At 41.2% G+C, this 20,236-nt stretch overlaps 1 protein-coding gene across 1 annotated transcript in view; it reads left to right on the top strand.

Annotated features, from left to right (window-relative positions):
- Positions 1-20,236, top strand: part of DNAI4 (dynein axonemal intermediate chain 4) — a 1,182,639-nt gene that overhangs the window by 390,637 nt on the left and 771,766 nt on the right. The window contains exon 7 of the mRNA XM_044085587.1: positions 14,599-14,772. Within this exon, the coding sequence (XP_043941522.1) occupies positions 14,599-14,772 (174 nt within the window). The remainder of the gene's footprint in view (positions 1-14,598; positions 14,773-20,236) is intronic.

The following is a 20,236-nucleotide window of genomic DNA, read 5'->3' as shown; positions in this document are numbered from 1 at the left end:
TAGTACTGTAACTGCCTGTTGGTAGTTACCCAGGTGAGATGTACACAACTATCTGTGTCTGAAGCGGGATAAGGTGTAACACCCCTCACACATGACTCCTGCTGGAGACAAAGGCACCACTCGCTGAGGAATCAGTGCCCCGTCCCATAATATTCCTTATAGCCACATTTGCTTTTGGATGCTTACTGTCCATGAAAAGTCAGAGTGTATATTCCTGAGTAACTCTCCCTTTGCTAACAGTGTAATCAGGAATGCAGGATGTGTACAGTGCTGTGCCACCGTGCAGTGCATACAAGAAATGAAGCATGACACCCAGGAGTACAAAATATCACCAATACTCCTCTTCCTTCCTCCTACCCACTGTGACAGACTACTATGTACTTCTTTACAGACCCCTTTTCAGTTTACTATACCTGTTAATGTGGAAATGTAACGAATTATGGCATTTTGGACACTTCTGAACTCTGGTTGCGATAATACGTATGTACCATCAGGGTCCAAGATCCACCACATTATGCACGCATTCAGGTCATTGGACTACAAGTACCAGTATGACTAAGTCATAGTCCATGTGGGTGTAAATGACCTGAGACGTACCTCCTTAGACTATATGAAGAGAGACATCATGCAGTGAATGTGTGTGTCCCAGACTGGTATGAGCCTAACATTGAGCAGCATCTTACTTTCTCCAAGAATTATGCCACAATATGAAGAAAATATGACTGTCTTTAGTAATTGGCTTAGTTTCTGGTGTCATTCTAAGGTGGTGCAATATTTGTCAGCATGGAAGGAGATGATAGGCAGACCGTGCTGCTTTGCCAGGGATGGTCTGTATCTTATTAGCTAAAACATTGTCTTCCCAATGATGTCTTTTTTAGGCAATTCTAAACTGAAAGTACTTCTGACATAGCAAATCAAAGCCAAGGAAATCTAAAGGTATTACTGCTCAATGCTAGGAGTCTAAACAAATAACTCTACTCCCTAGAAGCTCTCTTCATTGTAGAGAATGCTGACATCTGTGAGATCACTGAGTCATGGTTTAAAGCCATGGAGAGCACACTGACAGTGAAAGGTTATAATGCCTTCCACACATTTAGACCAGCAACTACACAGACAGGGACTAAAGGTGGAGGTGTTTCGATTTACATCAAAAATAAATATATCTTATGGCTGGTCAAAGAGGACAATGCACTTGAGCTACTCCATGTTCAAATTATTATAGGAAAAATCCAATGCCACTTCCTTGTAAGCTGTAGGTCCTCCTTTATGACCCAAGAAACCCATACCATTATTTAAACTTACTGGAAACACACACCATCCAACCCAATACCATATCCATGGGTGACTTTAATTATCCCTCTGTTAACTGGGAATTCTATACAACACCAAAAGTACAGGCACAGAGATTCACAGTAAACACAAACTCCCTGGACCAGATTGTCAATACACCAACCACAGGTGCAACCATACTGGATCTGGTCTTCACTAATATGGCAGAGTGCTGCACACTCCCTAGTGTAATGTCTTCCCTGGTAAGGTCAGACCACAAAATGGTCTCCTTTGAATTAGAAATAATCCTGGAACCCCAGCTAACCCTGGAATATTCAGGAACTACTCTAAAGCTAACTTCCTGCTCTTTAGTGATAGCCTGGCAAACTTTCTAACCCCATAAATCCTGAGAACACATCTGCCTATGCAGAATGGTTCACAGAAACCCTGTACAAGCATGTTAATAGCTGCATAGAGGCAGCTGCACCCACCAGAAAGAAGTATAGAACGAACTCAAAAAGCAAGCCACCCTGGTGGAATCACAAAATCAGTAGGCTGTATAATAGAAGGAAGAAAATTATGGCAAAAATTTAGAGGTGCAGTAGCCAGCAGGATAAAAGCACTCTTATCAAACTAAACAAACAACTTAGAGGACAAATAGTCTACCAAAGCCGAATTTGAGGTACATTTGGCCTCCCAGGCCAAGGACAACCACAAGACATTCTTTAGCTATGTCTGCAACCTCAAAAGCAATACACAATTTTGTACAGAGCTCATTGTAAATGGAGCCACCTATACTGAGCTAGAAGATATAGCAATCCTACTGGGCAACAAATTCAGCTCCAGCTTTAGCCATCTGTCCCTGTCATCCTTCCCTCAGGAAATATCAAGTATAACTTTCCCTGCTAACACTAATTAGCAGGTCCTTAATGCTTTATCTAAGGCCAAGAACACTGCATCAGTGGGTTGAGACAATATCCCAGGATGCCTAATAAATAGCATGAAGCATGACCTATCAGGCCCTCTGGAATTGCTATTTAACTGTAGCCTCCAAACAGGATTCATGCCTCATGAATGGAGAACAACTGTCATCCCTCTGCACAAAGGTGGGCTGTTTACACACCCTGGAAACTACAGACCCGTAAGCCTCACTAGTCTTATATGCAAAGCCTTGGAAAGAATTATCATGAAAATGATCAGTAATGATATAGTAAACCTCCAGACACTGGATCCAATCCCGTTTGGTTTCATCAAGGTTAGGACATGTCTACTTAACTTGGTTGACTTCTTTGAGAAGGTCATCAAAGCAATGGATGAGGGCAAAATGGTTCACACTGCTTACCTTGACTTGGCCAAGGCATTTGACATAATACCTCACTCAGGCATTATTGACAAACTCAGGAGTTTAGGTGCAAACCCAAATGTCTCCTGGTGGATAGCCAACTGGCTGACAGGACCCAGGAAGTTAGAATTGGGGAATCCACTTTTACAAAGAAGCCAGTCACAAGTGGAGTCCCTCAGGTATTGGACCTTGGACCCCTCCTTTTCAGCATTTACTTCTCTGAAGTCAAGGCCAATGTAAATGATCTCTGTCTGACTAAATTTGCAGATGATCGCAAATTAGGAGCTGCTCTTGAATCCCACGCTGATGCAAATGTTCTCCAGGAAGCGCTGACACAGACAAACAACTGGTGTCAGAGCCATGGACTAAAACTAAATGTCAAGAAATGCATAATGGTATCCTTTGGGGAGTCATCCACCCATGGTAACTATCATATTGGCAACACACACCTTAGAGTTGACCGAGTAGTGAGGGACTTAGGGCTACACATAGACCGTAATCTAGCCTTTGACCATCATGTGTCTACAGTAGTGAGGAAATCATTCTATGTTGCTCAAACTCATAAACAAAGGTATGGTGCCTAGGTCCAAGGAAGTAATTGTTCCACTGTATTTGGCATTCATCATACCTATCATTGAATACAATACCCCCTTTGGTACGTGCCTAACCAGGTTTGTCCAACAACTGGAATGTCTATAGCGGCTCCTCACTAATATAATACATGGTGTAAGTAAAATTTCATTTGCAAACTATCTCAAGGTCCTATTCCTGTATTCTGCCTCCTACAGGCTGCTGAGGGGAGATCTATGCCTGGTATACAGAGCATTGTCACATTGATGGACCTCCTGCATATCCACAAAATAAACAGCACCAGAATTACTCATTCTACAGACTTTAAATCTTACCTGTCATATAAATAGGACCTGCTTGAGAGATAGGTATGTATCCCAGACACTAGCTTGTGTCTGTAACAGGCTCCCCGTCCTTGTGAAGCAGAGTTCCTTCCTAACCCAATTCAAGTGTAACTTGAACAATTGGTTGGGGATCAGGAAATTCATCCCTGGCTTGGCACCCAGGCAACCTGTAAATGGTCTTTCAAGCCCCTACTTACACTTATTAAGGATACCAGAACTTGTCAGAGATTTGAGATGGATGGCTAGGCTTAAAAACGTCCTTGTGGTCATTATCCTAGTAAACACCTATAAACCTATGACCCTAACACTTGCTCCATTTGAACCAGCTAATCTGGCTGATTTGAGGTTCTTAATATAGAACACAATTTTGCTGATTGCTCTCACCTCTGCAAGAAGGGTATCTGAGCTGCAAGCTGTTATGGTGAGTCAACCCTAACTCATTTTCCGCATGGACAGGGCTTCTTCGAGAGCTAATCCTTTTATGCCTAAAGTGGTATCTCAGTTTAATATACAGAAAAATGTTGTAGACTCGGATTAAGACTGGTTAAATATGAAAAGGTAAAACAGAAGTAAATCCATCCAGTCACCCACGGCAGTTGCTGTATAAAGTCATGGATTTTATTTAAAGATGAAATATAAAACCATAAAAGCAAAGCTAAAACACAGATAAGCTCTTTCACACCTTTCTAAATGGGTGATTAATCAGATCTAGAAACAGTAGCAAAGAAATCATCTTTTAAATAGAATTACTTTACCAGGTCACATGATCTAAGAATTGGTCTTAAAGGGACCTTACCAGGTCACATGATCTAAGAATTTGTTTTAAAAGGGTAGTTCCGTTAAGTCCCTTCCTACCATCTGCATGTAATTCTAAAATCAACTTCATATTTTTACAATCAGTTTTATTCCTTAAATCACCTTTTCTATTGCTAGGTGTAAGTAATTCCAAAACTAAAACTTAAAAGTATGGCTGGTGTCAGTCTCTAAAACATGTTTATACAGTGCATTACAAACATCATTCTTCCTGATGTTTAAATGTTCTCGTCTATCTTTCAAATATCTATTCATCTTATCTACATAGCAGGATTCACATTTCACACAGAATGACAAATACACTAAATTTTGATTTCTACAATTTGCACAAAAGACATAACTGCTGTGAATGTATTTGCACATGTTGCAGTCTCAACATGGAAATATACCACATTTATCAGAAACAGAAACCTTAACATTCTTACTCAAGAATGTTAGACAAAGCCAAAATATAATAGGGGCAAGGAGGAAAAAGGTCTAAAAGTAGGGAAATTTTAGCTATTTTAATTTACTTCAAAAAGGTAGTAGAACAACAAGTTTTGTATCAATATACATTTTTAGCACAATATGAAGTATAATACTCTAATAACTGGAATTATAGACTGTATTCCTTAGGAGGGACATGGCAAAAATATGAGAGCAGGTCAGTGTCAGTTGAAAGGCACGCTGGGAATTACACTGATGTGTAGGTTTGATATTATGTATGTATTGTTATAACGTGTTGATTCTTTTAGTGTGTGAAGACCATATGTATAACATAGTTTATGCAAATGAATGTACACTTTAATTTCAGTTGTGGAGGGGGTATAAATGGGTATAAACCTTTTGAACTACTACAGTAAATAAGTTGAGTCTGAGAGGGAGCTGCTGCTTGTGGGTTAAGTTAATTCTATGATAAATGTATAGGCAAGAACTGGAACTTATGACAGAATTGGACCAGATAGCTCTGACATTGCAGATGGTTGTCCTGGCTTGTATCTTGTATGTGGGTCAGACTTTTCTGAGTTGGCCTCAAGTAATGTTATAGTTGATATGATAAGATAGAAAGTTGATTTAATTAGAGCAAGAGAGTGAGCTAGAATTAGTTAAGATAAGGTATTGTTACTTAAATAAATTGGGGGTAGTGGGGATTATGGATTTAGAACAATGTCTCTAGGCCATATAATTGAAACTACAGTATCATCTTGCAGTTAAAAAGTATAAAATTGTACTTGAGACTGTTAAATGATATGGTGGCAAAAACAGAGGATTTAGATTTTCTGAGTTAGTGGGATCCCCTTGGTAGTTTGAAAGTTGAGTGTTTCTCCCCTGTGAAATGTAGAAGGCTAGTTTAGGAATTTGTTCCCAAATGACAGGTATAAAGACTAGACCAGTGAAGTTTTGTCTGTTTTATCTAGATTAACAGATATTTAAAGAATAATATATTTTGGCAGTGGAAGTAAACTGATTCAGTATGGAAATACTGGCATTAGTTAAGAACTGGTAAATGGTTATTTCTTGACATGGCATCCTGCTAAAGCACTAGTTAAGTAAGGGGGAAAGGTAAGAAGATATTTATGGTGTGACGCCCATGCACTGGCCCAACAATCAAGGAGCCTCAATCCTCACCACTAACACTAGTGAGGGGTGTCCATATAGGGAAAGGATAATTAATACACACACACAGTAAAGTACAATTTTCCTTAAGAGCACACAGAGATCACAGTCAGTCTGGGGCTGGTTTCTCCCTTTCTCTGCAGGTCCCCAATAAGACTCCTCACTGGCACAGCTGTATGGTCCAGATCTCAGCCTAGTGGGCAAGTTAAAACCTCCAGCTTCCTCTCTGTCCAACCAGTGCTTCATGTCCCTGCACAAGTAGCTGACACACACACACACACTCACACACACACACACACACACACACACACACACACACACACACACACACACACACACACACACACACACACACACACACACACACTTTGAGATAAGAGTTATATACAACCACAAAGACACTCCTGGGGATGGCTGGCACAAATTCTCCAGCTGTCCCCCTTTTCTGCCAAGTCTAAAAGGTAGTACCAGCGGCCACTACCCACTAGTATCAGCTACTCAAAGGCCCTTCTGAAAGGGTGCCCAATTATTACTCTACAATATTATTATCCAAATGGTAGGTGTGACCGAACAGTCAAGGCTTATTAGAGTGACTTGGTACAGTATCACTATATACATGCAATGTACTCTAAAGATTAAATTAACTCTACATAAAACAGCCACAGTTGAAAGGTTTAAAATATTTAATAATAAATAATAAAAACACAAGACACTACTTACTACACAGTGCTAGTCAAGAATTCAGAGATCACAGAGAAATACCTAATACAGTAGAAAAGTTCTAACATCAACACAGAAAAACACTTAGTCTAATCTTCCTAATTCCTAGCTATTTCTAAGAGAAAACACAGTTTTAAATAACTTGCATATAGAACAGGCAGAGTGGTGAGACAAAATGCTCTGAGCTCTCTGATTCTCTCTCTTCAAATTGATAACACAGAGCTGCTTCACATGACATCATTCTTCACACTTCTCTGGTGTTCCCAGGCTAACAGAAACTGCATTTACATTCTTTACACCTGGTCAGAAACCAGAGCAATAAAGGACATTTATACATGCAAATTCTAGCCATTAACTCTAGTCTTAAAACAATAGGCAGGATGTCTCCCTCTAGACATAGCGGCTCCAGATTTTTGCATCAAAGACAGTCATAAAATGCTTGACTTAGCTTTCTGACATCAGAGTGCACTGTTGTTACATTTTTGCAGTTCAATATCCAATGCAGTATTTTCACATTTAAGAGAACAAGCCTGTGGCTTACATTAATATTTACAAATGACAGAATTATCTACAGAATAATTCTATCTGGCTAGGTTGGCAGCCTTCGCCTATCTTCACATATAGCACTGAAGAAAGAAGCAAAGAGACTGGAGAGACATAGGACTGGCACAGCAGAATTATTACTGTCATAGACTGAGAAAGCCAGGGAAGATAAACTATCAAAGAGTAGGTTAGCTATACAAGCTTATAAGGCCTTGTTTTATTTAAAATTCTGTAATGTGTAGGGACTGAATGACAGCTAGGCACAACTAGTAGATATTCAATATAAAAGAGAAGAATGGAAAAGGATTTGTCAGATAACTATGCTACAAAATCTTTAAAGTTCTGGATTTTCCCTGGAAATGTTTAGATTTATATTTTTATACCATTACAAAACTTAATAATAAGACACTCCTTTATGATACTAGTGATTGATGGAGATGTAAAATTGGGAATAGAAAGAACTGGCCTGCTGTAAATGATTGACAAGATATTCGAGAACTACTGGAGGCAGTTTTAGGGGGTATAAAATTTTCATTTTGGTCAGTTAGTCACTTTTTGGGAGTTCTGAAGGACATTTCTCTCCCTAGATATAATTTGTGGTTGGTAAGCATAATCCTATTGATAGCAAAGAAGGTCATTACAAAACACTGGAAATCAAGAGCCAAACCAATAACTAATGAGCTGAAAACTTTGATAACAAAGCAAACTGATGTTGAAGAAAAAGCTGCAATGGGGATGCTTATACATGAATTTAAAAATATTGATGTTATGTTGTCCTATCTCACCTTCATTCTTACAATGATGGGTTCGGAGCTGATCCCTAGCTCCGATTCTGCAGAATACTTAGCTGAAAGTCTCAAACCTGACTCATGGCAAGAAGGTATCCCACAATGCAGTGGTGTAATTCCCCAGATCTCATTTGCTGCTTTACGATGTTGGATGCGCTCATCTTGGCCGTGGCTAAGTTGTGATATATTTTTTCTATTACCTTTATCAAAACTTGCTATTTTTGCTTATATTTAGCTTTAGTCATATTAGGTTTAACTCGTTGTGTTTCTTTGCTGCTTTTTGTTAAATAGTGATATTTTTTTCCCTTTTAGCACAGCTTTTGCCGTCGATTTCTAGGCCCCTTTGGTATCCCGTGTAGTGGTTGCTGTTCGTTTCTTAGTGTCTTTATAGCTCATTTAAGTTAGAGGGCTTGTACTGTTTTACTGTTTTGTTTGGAAAATAGAACCATTTTAGTTAGAGGTTCTATTTTTCTTCCCCTGGTTGTCGCTCCTTGTGTTGTCCTGTAGTAACCTTTGGTTTAGCTTTATTTTAATCTTAGCTAATAAAACTTTGTTGTTGTTTTGCTATCACCTTTAGGATCTTAACTTCAAAATGTCTAAAGACCAAAAAGAGAGAGAACATAAGCCTTCAGGCTTTAAGAAACATCAAATGTGCTCACAAAAAATGTCCATCACAGATCAGATGGACATGTTGTTTGTGTTCATTGCCTTGGTGCCATTCATCTCCAAGAAGACTGCACCTTCTCTCATTCTTTTAGTGCTAGAGTTCTTCAGGAAAGAAGAAATAAGTTGATTCTAAAAGGGCTCTTAAAGCCTTCTTTTGAGGAAGCCATTCATAGCTCTTCCTTCTCTTCTTCATCTCCTTCCTCAAAAAAGGATAAGTCTCATAAAAGAAAATCTCCAGCTACATCGGCTCAGTCAGAGCCGCCAGTCAAACTTCTAAAAATTTCAAAGGCCACTACTTCCTCGACTCCACAGTCCTTGGAGCTGTCGGAAGTCCTTTTGCTTGATAGGCCTGGTACTTCGGCTCCAAACCTTCGGAGCTGCAAGATACATCCACTCGGAGCCAGTCCATTGAGATTTCGCCGGTTTCTCTGACTTTGAGATTGCCAGTCCTCCATAGGTCTTGATCTTCTTCCCTATCTTCCAGGTCTACAAGGAGCTTATCAGATGATGACGTGAAATGGGTGGTGCGTAGACTCCTCAAGTCGCCGGCGCTGACTAAATTATTCTTGGCTCCCACCCATTTGGTCTCGGAGTCTACTGGGCCCACTGTTGTTCCTCCTATGAGCCAAGCTGGTCCTTCGGAGCCGGAGTACTTGGTACCACTTACTGTGGACCCGTCAGTTCCGGGACCCCCTTCAGTGTTCACAGATCTGACATGTGCTCCGACTCTCTCTGTGCCGTCCGTTGAGTCTGGGAGCCGAGGTTTCCTGGTCGGCCCAGGGGGGATTCTCGGCCCCGATCGTCTTTGGTGCTGACTCTACCCATCGGAGCATCGGCTCGGGTTAGCTCGGTTCTCACATCGGCCTTGGGTCTGGTCTTGTTGGTTCTGTTGCCTTCCTGTGTCTCCTCTGAGCCGAGGGAGTCTTCGGAGCCAGCAGGATCTGCCTTCGAGCTGATGAGGAGCATGTTATCTACCCATTCAGCCCCACAGAAGGATACCAGTGCTCGTCCCCCCAAAGCACCGGCTACTGTCTCAGCACCACCCATTCCTCAAGACAGCAGAGACCCAGAGCCTCAGGATCCCTCATTGGGCAAACGCCTCTCATTCGAGGCCTCCCCAGAATATCCTTCTGAGGAGCCACCTTGGAAGAGAACCTGCAAGAGGAAGCATGTTGACTCCCCAGATGAGTCCATCACTTTAGGCACTGACCTCAATGAGTCAGAAGGGTCCCCACGGTCATCCTCTGATGATATCTTATTTGCATATATTCTAGAGATCCTCAGGCAAAGAGGTGGCTGGCAGACCACCACCCCTTCTGATGTGGAGTCAGTGTACCTGAAGGCTTTTGGGTCTCAACCTTCAGCCTCCTGGGTGTCTCCTCCTTTCGATGAACTAATGGACCTGGTTAGTCAAAAGGTGTGGGAGTCACCCGACACTACGGAACCGGTCCCTCGGAGGCCAAACAAATTTTTGTCAGCTCCTTCAGCAAGGAATTTCTAACAAAGGGAGTACCTGTAGATGCTAATGTGGTGGCAGCAGCCACCAAGAAGGAACTTGCAGAGACTTCCTCATCTGTTCATTCTCCAAATAAAGACTCTCGAACGATGGACAGATACGGGAAGCATATTTTTTCTTTAGCGACTTTCTCACTGTGATCGCTGAACTACTTATCCCATTTTACGAGGCTATAAATAGATGTCCTGAAAGAGCTAGGAGATACTCTACAAGGTTCATTAGCTGCGGGGGTGAATGAGAAGGTCTCTTCCCAGCTGTTCACCTTAAATTCCATTGTCAACTCCTCCATGAGGCTCATATCATATGCAGCAGATGGAGCGAGCAGGGCAGCGGGTTCTGGAGTTTCCCTTAGGAGACACTCCTGGATGTGCTTGTGCAATTTTGCAGAGCCCTTTAAATCTACCTTTACTAATGCCTCTTTTGATGGTTCCTCACTCTTTGGACTCAAAGTAAAAGACACACAAACCCGGTGTGAGCAGGAAGGGAAAACTCTCTCTGCTATTGGAGTACGTTTTTCTGTACCTTCAATACCTTATCCTAAAGGTCAGAAGAGCGGAAAGATGTGGTTCAAAAGATCCCAGAAATTTTTCCAAGGCGCATGGCATGATACCTTCCCCAGGGGCAGAGGGGGAGGTAATAATGGTAGACGCCACCCCAAAGGCAGAGGGGGCCCGCAAAACCAGGGTGACCGTGATTCCTTTTGCAGAAGCTCTTATCAGCGCTCCTGAAAGGAGGCCCGACTGCTCTACTCTGGAGGCAGTCGGGGGACGTTTATCAATGTACTCAGAAGCCTGGCAAAATATCACAAATGACAAATTAGTACTAAATGTAATATCCAGAGGATACTCCATCCCTTTTTCCAAACCTGTTCCACAGACCAAAACAATCCCAGATGTTCCACCCAATCTAAGGGAACAAGCAACTATAGAGATTCAAAAGTTGCTCCACAAAAGAGCCATCCAGGAAGTCTCCAAAGACCAAATAGGATTCAGAACTTCTCTTTGGTGCCAAAAAGAACAGGGGACTGGAGGCCCATATTAGACCTAAGCAAGTTAAACAAATCTGTCAAGAAGTCAAAGTTCCAAATGGTGACACTGCAGTCTATACTTCCCTTTTTAGGGAAAGACAATTGGATGTGCTTGATAGACCTTCAAGATGCTTACTACCACATAAAGGACATCAAGAAGGTCCTTACGCTTCCGGCTGGGAGCCAGCCATTACCAGTTCAGAACTCTGCCCTTTGGTCTCACTACAGCCCCTGGAGTGTTCACCAAATGTATGGCAGTAGTCACGGCTCACTTGAGATGTCTAGGATTCCGTGTGTTTCCCTATCTAGATGACTGGCTCCTATCTCCCACCAGCAAACATCTACTTCTACAAGCCAGGGACCTAACTTTGGACATATGCAATCAGCTGGGCATTACAGTAAATTTTCAAAAATCTTGTTGCCTTGTCAACATATTACATTCATAAGGTGCAGATCTAGACACTTCATCTATGGTAGCATGTCCTCCAACAGAAAGACTTGTAGCACTCAGACAGCAGATACTTCACCTCCTTCCCAAGAACAAAGTGAAAGCAAAGATAATTCTAAGATTATTAGGAACAGTGGCTTCCACGGTTACACTGGTCCCTCTTCCCAGAATGTACATGAGGATCCTTCAATGGCTATTATTCTCCCAATGGTCACTTCAAGAGCTTCCAGTGTCTCATCTGATCAGAGTAATATAAATGTTCTAGAGATGAGAGCAGTGCTTTTTGCATTGCAAGCACTTTAAGACTCTCTCCCTCTAGGGAGTATTGCGATTTAGTCAGACAATATGTCTGTGGTTTGGTACATAAACAAGCAGGGGGGAACCAGATCTTACCCCCTTTATCGAGAAGCCCTAAGAGTATAGCAATGGGCAGTTTCTTCCCAGCACTTTCTAATCGCAACGCACATTCTGGGGAAGCCCAATGTGATAGCGGACAAGCTGAGCAGAGCAATTCTAATGCCTCATGAGTGGTCTCTCAATCACAATGTAGTGGAAATGATTTTCCAAACATGGGGACAGACTTGCTGTGATCTCTTTACCACTCCCATGGATGCCAAGTGCAGCAACTACTTTACCCTAATCCCCCCTCCGGGGAGACACCGAGAGACACTCTTGCTCACGATTGGCCATCGGGACTTCTATATGCCTTTCCACTGTTTCCTCTCATACCCAAAGTAATTCAGAAAGCCCAATGCTGGGGAAGCGGGATAATTCTCATTGCTCCTTACTGGCCTCGCCATGTTTTGTTTCCCTTCCTTTGGACTCATCTTCAGGAGAAGCCTTGGATTCTGGACCCAGTGCCAGACCTGCTGACTCATATGTCAGGGGAGCTTCATCCTTCTCTCCACACCCTAAAACTGACAGCTTGGTTGCTCACTTCCCAATTTAGTCAGGCTTCACAATTTCACTCCTACGGTTAGACATATCTTAATGTCCTCGCACAAAGCTTCCACTAGAAAGCTGTATTCTAGTAAATGGAAGAGGTTTTCCCTTTGGGCTCAAGATAGGAACATCGATCCTTTTTCTGCACCTATTCATTCTGTTTTGGAATTTTTGACGGAACTGTTTCAACAAGGCTCAGCTGCAGCAATTATCAAGGTTCAACTTGCTGCAATTTCAAATTTTCATATTGGTGATTCTCCTTCTAACTTAATGTCACATAGGTTTTGTAGAGCCTTCTTAAAAGGTGCTTCCTTATTAAGACCTCCCTTTAAGGACCCCTTTCTCCTTGGGATCTAAATTTTGTTTTGTCTCATCTCACGTTACCTCCCTTCGAGCCCTCTTCATTTTCAGACCTCAAGTTCCTTTCCTGGAAGACCTTGTTTCTAGTGGTTATAACTTCTGCTAGAAGGGTGTCAGAATTGCAAGCTCTTTCTATTAAACCACCATATTTGATTTTTCATAAGGATAGGGTATCCTTACGTACAAACCCATCCTTTCTACCTAAAGTCTCTTCTCCAAACAACATAAACCAATGCATAGAACTTCCAGTGTTCTTTCCTAATCATAGCAACAAGGCAGAGCACAAATTACATCAACTGGACGTGCATAGACAACTCAGATTCTATTTGTGTAGAACCAAAGACTTCAGAAAATCTGACCAATTATTTGTATCCTTCTCTGATGCAAAAAAAGGATCCTCAGTCTCAAAAACTACTCTTTCCAATTGGCTTTCAAATTGTATTACATTAATCTATAACTCAAATCACAAAGATTTACCTTTCAAAGTGAAGGCTCATTCCACTAGAGCAATGGCTATGTCATCTGCTTTTCAAGTCAGAATTCCCATAGATAATATTTGTGCAGCAGCTACTTGGTCTACTCCTCATACTTTTATCACTCATTACAAAGTGGATTTGGCCTCCAGGAACAGGGCATCCTTTGGTTCCATGGTGCTTAAAGGTGTACTCCCGTGAGCCACCCAGGGAAAAGGTGCAAGGGAAGCTGTCCCATCATTGTAAGAATGAAGGTGAGATAGGACAACATAACATAAAGAAGTTATGTACTCACCATAACGTTCTATGTTTGTTGTCCATCTCGCCAGTCATTCTTATGAACCCTCCCTCCTTCCCCCTGCCAAAGACTCCTTGTGGACCTGGCAGATTTTTTACTATTTTCAGGAGGTTTTTTTGTCTCAGCTTGTTTCTTCTTCCAGTAGATATAGTATGGACTTGGATATATGTTTATATGTATATATTTGTAGATATGTATATAGTGTACATATTGTTCAGTATTAGCAGCAAACAAGATCTGGGGAATTACACCACTGCATTGTGGGATACCTTCTTGCCACGAGCCATGTTTGAGACTTTCAGCTAAGTATTTAGCTGAGTCGGAGCTGAGGATCGACTCCGAACCCATCATTGTAAGTATGAATGGCGAGATGTACAACAAACATGGAACGCTATGGTGATTACATAATTTCTTTTTTCCGTGTATAACTGTCTGGCATCATTGGAAAGAAATAACAGGTAAATTGTTAGATGTAAAAAATTCTATTTTGTGAACCACTTAGGCTGAAGAGTCTCCTCCTAATATTACATTTTAATAAAATATAGGAGATAGGGGATAGTTATATAAGAAAAATAGTTGGTTTGTTTTTTCTGATCAAGTCTCCCCTACCATGGGAGATGATAGTAGTCTTTTGTTGTTTTCCTGTATATTTGAAAAAAGAGATGTTATGCTGTGATTGGTTGTATACCTGTGCCAAGTGGAACATAAAATAGGAGGCTTTGTTATTGAGCTCTGTGTTGTGTGCTTATTTTTATATTCTTGTTTGGTGGAGATAATAAGATGTTAAACAAAAAAAGAAATAAATAGTGTATGCACTTAAAGAATGTTACAAGTTTCTTCAGAAATCCCATTTTAAGTAACTACTTTGGTCTAATATTTCTAGGTGTAATGGCAACTAATTGGGATATGTATGATTCATACTTAACAAAAACAAGTGAGCAGCCTGCAGATACTGATGTAGCAGAAAAAAGGCATAGATCATTAAGTATATCAGGGAGTCAAATCGAAGGAAGCAGAGGAATGGAAAAAACAATGTCTATGAGTTCCACTGGAAAAGGTAAGTGTAATTTGCATGTGAAATCGACACATTTGTGACCTTCTTCATTATTCACCTGTTCTCAAAGCACTGTTTAATTGGCTTATATAGTATAAATCTACTCCATCAAATTTGGCCTACAATATCACTTCCTTAAACTACCTTTCAGAATCACAATCTGATGGTTCATGTGAGCAACAGAACAAGTTGTACAGTCTGTGCTGTTTTATGTTTGTGCAGATAGCCCCCATGAAACTGCTTTACACTCGGGTCTATATTAGAAGACCAAAAGTTTAAAATCATGAATGCTCTAAAGAGCGAAAATGCCAGACCTCAAAGTGCTTTTTTTGAGACCGCAGTATAGTGAAAATCGGGATATTTGCCCTTTCCTCACTGTAGTGTGATCTCATAGTTGGAATATATATTTAGCTGGGGGTGTGGGGGGCACAGCCCCCCCCACCCCACAATAATGATTTTGAAGTCCGGCATTTTCGCTCTTTAGAGCGTTCACAATTTTAACCTTTCAGTCTTCTAATATAGACCCTTTACAGTCTTATCACGTATCCCTTGCTCATCTGAATGAATCTGTATTTCTACAGTCCACTACACATTGTGGTTAGACACTCCATTTTTCCATTACTATGTCTGAGAAGTCTTTTCTATTCTGTGACCTGACCTGAAGGAGACAGTGATCTAGAGTGATATGCATGTGCTTATGAGCAGGATGGCAGCAACTAACTACTTCTGTGAGACTCTCATCCCTAATAAGATAAGCTCACATGATAGCACACATCTACCCTACTCCCATGCTTACACTATGCGATGTTAAATTTGTAACTCCAGGTCCAGTGTTGTCTGTTTTCATCCAATTCAATGTTTGGGCAGTCAGATCAGATTGGATCTGACCTTGGTGCCTTGTGCAAGAGCTTTGGATCTGAGACTCTTGACTCCTCTCCTATACACAGTTACTTCCTTCTGTTTGAACTACCTCAGATCCTGTTTGCTGCCTGCTCATCCAAACATGTTTCCAGTAGTTCATTCTGCTGTCATGATAAGTGAAGATTTCCTCATATTCGCATAGCTTAGGGTTAGGTTAGGCTGTTAGGTAATTTTTTTTTTTTTTTTTTTTTTTTTTTTACAAATTTAGTCGTTAAGACTATTACTGTGGTTTCCATCTAGATTTTTCTAGCATTGTTACAACAAGAATGGTACTAAAACTTTTGTGTGACAGTAGGTTGCATAAGGTAGTTTTTTCATAGTTTTTTTACAACTGTTTGTTCTGATAGTTGTTTATTTATATATATATATATATATATATATATATATATATATATATATATAGAGAGAGAGAGAGAGAGTAATAGATTTTTTTTCTCAATAGTTTGTATAGGTTTGTATTCTTATGTCAGACAAAGCATCAGAATTCAAAAAGTGTTCAGCCTGTGGAAACAAGATCCCTCCTAAAGATTCTCATTCCCTGTGAGTTTACTATTTGGGTGCCACTCACCTTCAGGCAAACTATGAAAGTTGTGCTGCTTTTGGGACCAGCGCCATTCAATGTAGGAGGGAAAAGTTAATAATCTAGGGTTTATCTCCCCCACAGACAGGGTCATTCACAATGTCCTTTGAAACAAGACCTTTATCTGTTTCTTCTAGTGTTGAAAACAAGAAGGAGAAAAATAAGGACAAGCCTAAAGAAAAACAGGAGAAAGAGAAGTCTGTAGAGAAAAGGATGAAAGATTAGAGATCAGAAGAAAAGACGGTAGAAAAATCAAGAAAATAGTCTCCAGATTCATCCAGTTTGTCAGGTCCGATACCTAAAACTTTAGGTAGTCAAATCCACCTGCCAGTTAGGTCTGAACTCCCTCCTCTAGAGTTACCTTTTTTATGGAGCTGGTGAGCCCTTGGCTGCATTCACTGATCCTGCAACACAAACTACCCTCAAGAACTGCATCAATAGTTTACTCATGTCTCTCATTTGGATAAACAGGGGCAGTTAGAACCCATAGGATTCAAAACCAGCTTGATAACCAAGCTCTCAGTCTGATTCCAATCTAGGATTCAAGGCAGTTTTATAAGCAAGCTCTCAGTCTGATTCCAATCTGTCTCCACCAGTACCCCCACATACATGTTACGAGGAGCAGACATGCAAAAAGAAGCACATAGACTCATGCCTGAGTCTGTCACAGAGGACACAAATTTAGATGAGGGAGAAGGATCCTCCAGATCACTGCCTGGAAGACATAGCTTTTGGAGACATCCTAGAATTGATGAAGCAGAAGGAAGGATGGCCTACTGAAACTCCTTTTCTAGATGAGTCCATGTTCCTTGAAGCTTTAACCTCATCTGTGTCCTGGGTGGTCCCCCCCTCCTGATGCATTGATAGATCTTATGGTACAGAGGGCATGGAAGGACCCTGATGTTACAGAGCCAATCCCTAAGAAACTAGACAGAATCTTAGTAGCTCCAAAAGACAGAAAACACTGGTCTGAAGGTTCTCCAATAGATGCCATGGTGGTAACAGTAGCAACTAAGAAAGTTCTTCTGTCCATCCCACTAACAGAGAGTCCAGGGCATTGTACAGGCTAGGGAAACAGACTTACGCTTCAGCGACTTCTGTACTCAGAGTGCTGAATTACATTGCTCATTTGATTCTTTTCCAAAGGGATTTGATCAAGAAGATATCCAAGTCTGCTTCAGTAACTTACCAGTAAATACGCAAAAGGCAGTGGCTGCCCAAATGTTTACCCTACAATCTACTTCTAATGTTGTCATGTGACTGCTTTCAAACACAGCTGATGGCATAGCAAGAGCAGCTGGTATAGGTCCCATGCATTGCCATGTCTGGATGTGGCTTTGTAACTTTGAAGAACATTTCAAGAGATCTTTCATTAATACCCATTTCAATGGCTCCACAATACAGGAGTTAAGAAGTTGGTAAGATCCTGACTGCTGTAAGAATCCATTTCTGTACTCCACAAAGATCCTATTCCAGGAATAAAATTGGAGATAAGAAAATGAGGTTAAGGAAATCACAGGGTTTTCACCATGACACTCTTAGGGATAGACCTCCCTGAGACAGAGGTGGAGGCAACTCAAATAGGCTTCACCCTAGAGGCAGTGGTGGATAGTAGAATCAAGGTTTCTGTGGTCCCGTTACTGAGAAGGCCTACAAGTGCCCCTGAAGGGTTACCCGGCTGCTGTACTCTGGAGGCATTCAGGGCACTTAGCCTTACCTGGTGGCAAATCATTACTTCCAATTCATGGGTGTTAAGGATAATCACTAGAGGCTATACCTAAAGACTATACCATACCCTTTTTGTATCCACAAAGAACATATTAAGGATTTGTGATACTCCATCCTATCAGTTGGAATTTGCAGCAACAAAAGTTTCAGAGTTTCTGGAAAAAGAGTTATGTAACAGGTCCCCCAGACCAGTTAGAATCTGGAGTCTATTCAAGGTTCTTTTTAATTCCAAAGAAGACAGGGGACTTCAGCCATCTCAATCAGTTTGTCAAACAGACGAAATTCTGAATGGTCATGAGACAGTCTATATTGCCTCTCTTGAGGAAGGATGACTGGATGTGGCCTATAGATCTCCAAGATGCTTACTACCATAGAAAGATTCAAAGGCAGTCTAGGAGATTTCTCCATTTCTGGTTGAGAACCAGTCATTACCAGTTCAGAGTACTGTCATTTGGTTTCACCACAGCCCCTCCCCAAGTGTTCACCAATGTTACGGCAGTGGTAGCAGCTCACTTATGACTGCATGGGATCCAGGTCTTCCCATCTCTAGATGACTGACTCCTAACTGCTACCTATAGGGATCTACTGCTACAGCATCAAGCATTCCTTCTCCATCTTGCAGATCAGTTAGGGATTACCCTCAATCATGCGAAGAGCAAAACTGCCTCCTACTCAACACATAGTATTCAAAGGATGTCAGATCAACTCAGTTCAACAAATTGCCAAACTTCCCACAGCAAGAGTACTGTCATTAAGGCTGGTGGCTTCTCAGGTAGTTAAGCATTCCTGTCCACGAGCAAGAATGATTCTTTGTTTGTTAGGTCTAATGACCTCTACCATCAATTTAGTACAACTAGTAAGGTACCACATGAGAATGTTACAAAGGATGCTGTCAATCCAGTGGTCACAGAGACTTCATCTCCTCCATGGCAAAATCCATCTCACTCAGATATGCAGAAACCACCATCAATTTAGTACAACTAGTAAGGTACCACATGAGAATGTTACAAAGGATGCTGTCAATCCAGTGGTCACAGAGACTTCATCTCCTCCATGCCAAAATCCATCTCACTCAGATATGCAGAAACCACATAAATTGTTGGATAACTTCCCCATCAGTGGCAGATGGGAAACCCTTTTGTTCGCCAATCCTCCAGGCCACAAGACCATGGATGCTTCCCTTCCTGTGTGAGGGTGGGGCATTTGGAGGGGAAAATGGTTCAAGGAACATAGTCACCTGTGGAGGCTTAACTTCATATCAGTATCTTGGAGATAAGAACAGTCTTTGTGGTGTTGCAGGCTTTCCAGGACTACTTACCCAAGGGTGTGATTTCCATCCAGACAAATAGTATGTCAGTAGTATTAACAAACAAGGTGGAATACATTCATATCCTCTTTGCTGGGAGGCCATGAAAGTCTTGCAATGGGCTGATGTTTTTCTATAATTTTCTGGTAGCAGTGCACATTCCCGAGACATCAGAAGTTCTACTGGACAGGTTAAGCAGATCTGTCCTATTACCTCTCGAGTGGTCTCTCAAACCGACAGTGGCAATGGAGATTTTCAGTCACTGGAGCCAACCTTGCTACAACCTCTTTGCCTCCTACCTAAAGAACAAGTGCAGTTAGCTTTCCTTCAGCTCTCCACAAGGACAGCCACAGAGAGATGCTGTAGTATACTGGCCTCCGGGTCTCCTGTATACATACCAACAATACCTATCTTGACAAAGTACATACAGAAAGCCATGAGGTGCAAGACCAAGGTGATCCTCATTTTCTGCACCTTCCATTTGGGCTGGATCCCATTCCAGATCTCCTGAGCCAGCCATCTGGGAAACCTCTACTGGATTTACAAACCATAAAACTAACAACATGGTTTCTCCAATTTTAGTGATAGTCAGAGATGCCAGGCTGTTTTCTCCAGTAGTTCACATAATTTCTTCTTCTCAAAAATAATCAAACAAAAAGACTTATAAAAGTGAAATGAAAATATTTTTTATTTGGGTGTCATCAAAAAGATTAGATCATTTTCTGCCCTTCACCCTTCGATACTGGAATTTCTTTCAGAACTTGTTCACCAAGGTTCCAGTTTTTCTAGTATTAAAGTTCAAATGGCTGCCATTTAAAATTTTCACATAAGCCATAATGACTCTTCCATTGCTTCTCCTAGGTTATCTAAAGCTTTCCTCAAAGGAACTTTTCTTCTGAGGTCTCCCATTTGAGAACCAGTTCCTCCATGGG

The sequence above is a fragment of the Protopterus annectens genome, chromosome 10.part0 (genome assembly GCF_019279795.1).
Source record: "Protopterus annectens isolate FY-2018-M chromosome 10.part0, PAN1.0, whole genome shotgun sequence".
In the NCBI taxonomy this organism is placed as follows: Eukaryota; Metazoa; Chordata; order Ceratodontiformes; family Protopteridae; genus Protopterus; species Protopterus annectens.
Note: the sequence above shows the minus strand (reverse complement) of the source record. Positions and strands in the feature narration are given on the sequence as shown.